A 2,240-nucleotide genomic window follows, 5' to 3' on the forward strand; every position below is an offset into this window, starting at 1 on the left:
GGGGGGGGGGGGGGGGGGGGGGGCGCAAGGTGGAAGTTTCGCCTAGGGCGCGAAACTTCCTGGCACCAGCCCTGACAAAGATTATATTGAAATCCTTTTTGAAAGTTTGGGCCCTGAGATTCAACTTCTTTAGAGCCTGATCCAATTCCCAATGGGACTCTTAATCTATGGGAGTCGGATTGGGCCTTTCATTTGTAATGTAAGTTGTGTGTCCAAAGTCCAAACTCAAAAATTGTAACCATTAAACTAAATATATATTACATTAATTAGAAACAGGGCCACTCATGAAAGCAGAAGTCTCTCACAATGAAGGCCTGAGGGAAACAGGCACATAATTTGCAATTAGATTCAAAATTCTACAACAGGGGCTGAAAACAGTGTTTTGAAATCAGATGAGTAATTATGTTTGAAGAAGTATTCACTGTAGTCTTTTTCCCGGTATTTTTCTGTATACATGAAACTGTTTTTTCCTTTCTTCTTTCTTTAAAGCGATTAATAATTACATATGTACACAAAAGTCTGATGACCTTTGGAGGCTACCAAGATGACTTTATGCTGGTAGTTAACAATGCTCAGTCAAAAGACAAGCCAAACGAAAAACTCCTTTTTGCCATGGCAAAACCAAAGGTTGGTACAGTAGCCGAAATCATTTCCAGTGTTTGTTGCCTCTTTGTACTTAAGTACCCTTGTGTATATGCACAAGGTGCAGCACCTGCTGTTCAAAACATCCTCCAGTTATTAGCTTTTGCATAATGAATTTAAAGGGGGAAGCAATTAAAAACATAAAAGTCAGTTTTCTTGTTTTAATGACCCTTCCCCCAGAGTTCCAGACTTTACAGACAAGGACAATTAGGGAGATAAAAGACAGGAAGTATATACAGTGCCTAAAAATAAGTATAGCTGCAATTTAAAAAAAAAATGTTTGGGTCTCCATTAAAGCAATGTCTCTATTTTATGATGGCCTTCCAAAAGCTTATACACTTCTCCAAAATTCTAGGACTAAGGAACTCTTTTGCTAATATTAGTCTAGACTCTCTCTCACTGCTAATATTGCCTACCAGCCTGAACAAAACAAATAAAAGCATAATTTCAGCTATGACTGAGGAGTGAAACTCTAGTTTCTATAAGCCAGAACAACCTACCAGTAGGATCATAGTTTCCTGCATATAACTTCAGTTAAAAATTGTCTCTTCATAGAAATATGCACACGTGTATGTCAAACAGTTCAAGAAATAGTGATTTTCTATCAAATCATCCCTTTAAAGGGGAATTTTTTGGCGGTTCCATGGAGAAGGCATGGTGCACAGCCTCCCAGATCTTTGGGGGGAAAAACACAGCCACCTGGGTGTCAGCCCATTTGGACTGCTTCTTTAACACTTGTGCAGGAGACATACAACACTGCATAGGAAAAGTTAGGCTGCATGTAGTAAAATTATTCCCTAAGAGACATGTATTGGTGTGTAGAACTTTCTCCTAAAGAAGTGGTGGAAACTGAGTTGCTTGAATCATTTAAAATTGTGCAGGACAAAACACTCCATGTACTTACTCTAGGGAGTAATCCTGCATTGGCAGAGAGATAGGCAAGATAACCATAATCCTAACAGGTATTTTTCCCATCTATAATTTCTTTGATAAAATACAAGAACTTATATAAAAATATGTCAGTCGCTCACTAAAAACTTAGCTATTTCTTCAAGGTCAAAACACAAGTTATATTTTTCCAGATACAGATTATAGTGTGTTTCTTGTTACAGATTCTTGAGATCACTCTACTGATTGCCAGCTATATTAACCACTTCCATCAGCAAAAGGGGGCTGCTCATCATCTCTCTGCTCCAGCACTGCTCTCGCCTCAAACAGGACAAAAAACCAAGGAAATGGGGAGTCAGCCGCTTCTTTCGAACAGCAGACCAACCAAAGGTCCTACTTTGTTATGAAAGGAACAGATACCTATGAAAATGTATGCTTTTGGTATGCTTCCTATATTGACTGAACGTCTTTAGATGTGCCAGATATACATCGTATGCTAGTTTGTAATACAAGAAAGGTGGACTAGTTTCCATTCATTTTAGTTAAAGAGGGCCCTCTTAAAACTCTGCAAACAAATTGCAGGTGGGGCGATTACCCTATCAGATGAAGCTCACCCCATTTCTGAACACGGGTTCAAAAATACTTCCAAAGAGGCAGGGCCGGCTCTAGGTTTTTTGCTGCCCCAAGCAAAAAGATTTTTGGCTGCCCCC

At 39.3% G+C, this 2,240-nt stretch overlaps 1 protein-coding gene across 1 annotated transcript in view; it reads left to right on the forward strand.

Annotated features, from left to right (window-relative positions):
* Positions 1–2,224, forward strand: part of PLEKHH2 (pleckstrin homology, MyTH4 and FERM domain containing H2) — a 113,519-nt gene extending 111,295 nt beyond the window's left edge. Inside the window, exons 29-30 of the mRNA XM_029911745.1 lie at positions 490–627; positions 1,755–2,224. Of these exons, the coding sequence (XP_029767605.1) occupies positions 490–627; positions 1,755–1,937 (321 nt within the window). The 3' untranslated portion in view covers positions 1,938–2,224. The remainder of the gene's footprint in view (positions 1–489; positions 628–1,754) is intronic.
* Positions 2,225–2,240: the final 16 nt, after the last annotated feature.

Source organism: Terrapene carolina, unplaced genomic scaffold (genome assembly GCF_002925995.2).
Source record: "Terrapene carolina triunguis isolate 2854851 unplaced genomic scaffold, T_m_triunguis-2.0 Scaffold120, whole genome shotgun sequence".
In the NCBI taxonomy this organism is placed as follows: domain Eukaryota; kingdom Metazoa; phylum Chordata; order Testudines; family Emydidae; genus Terrapene; species Terrapene triunguis.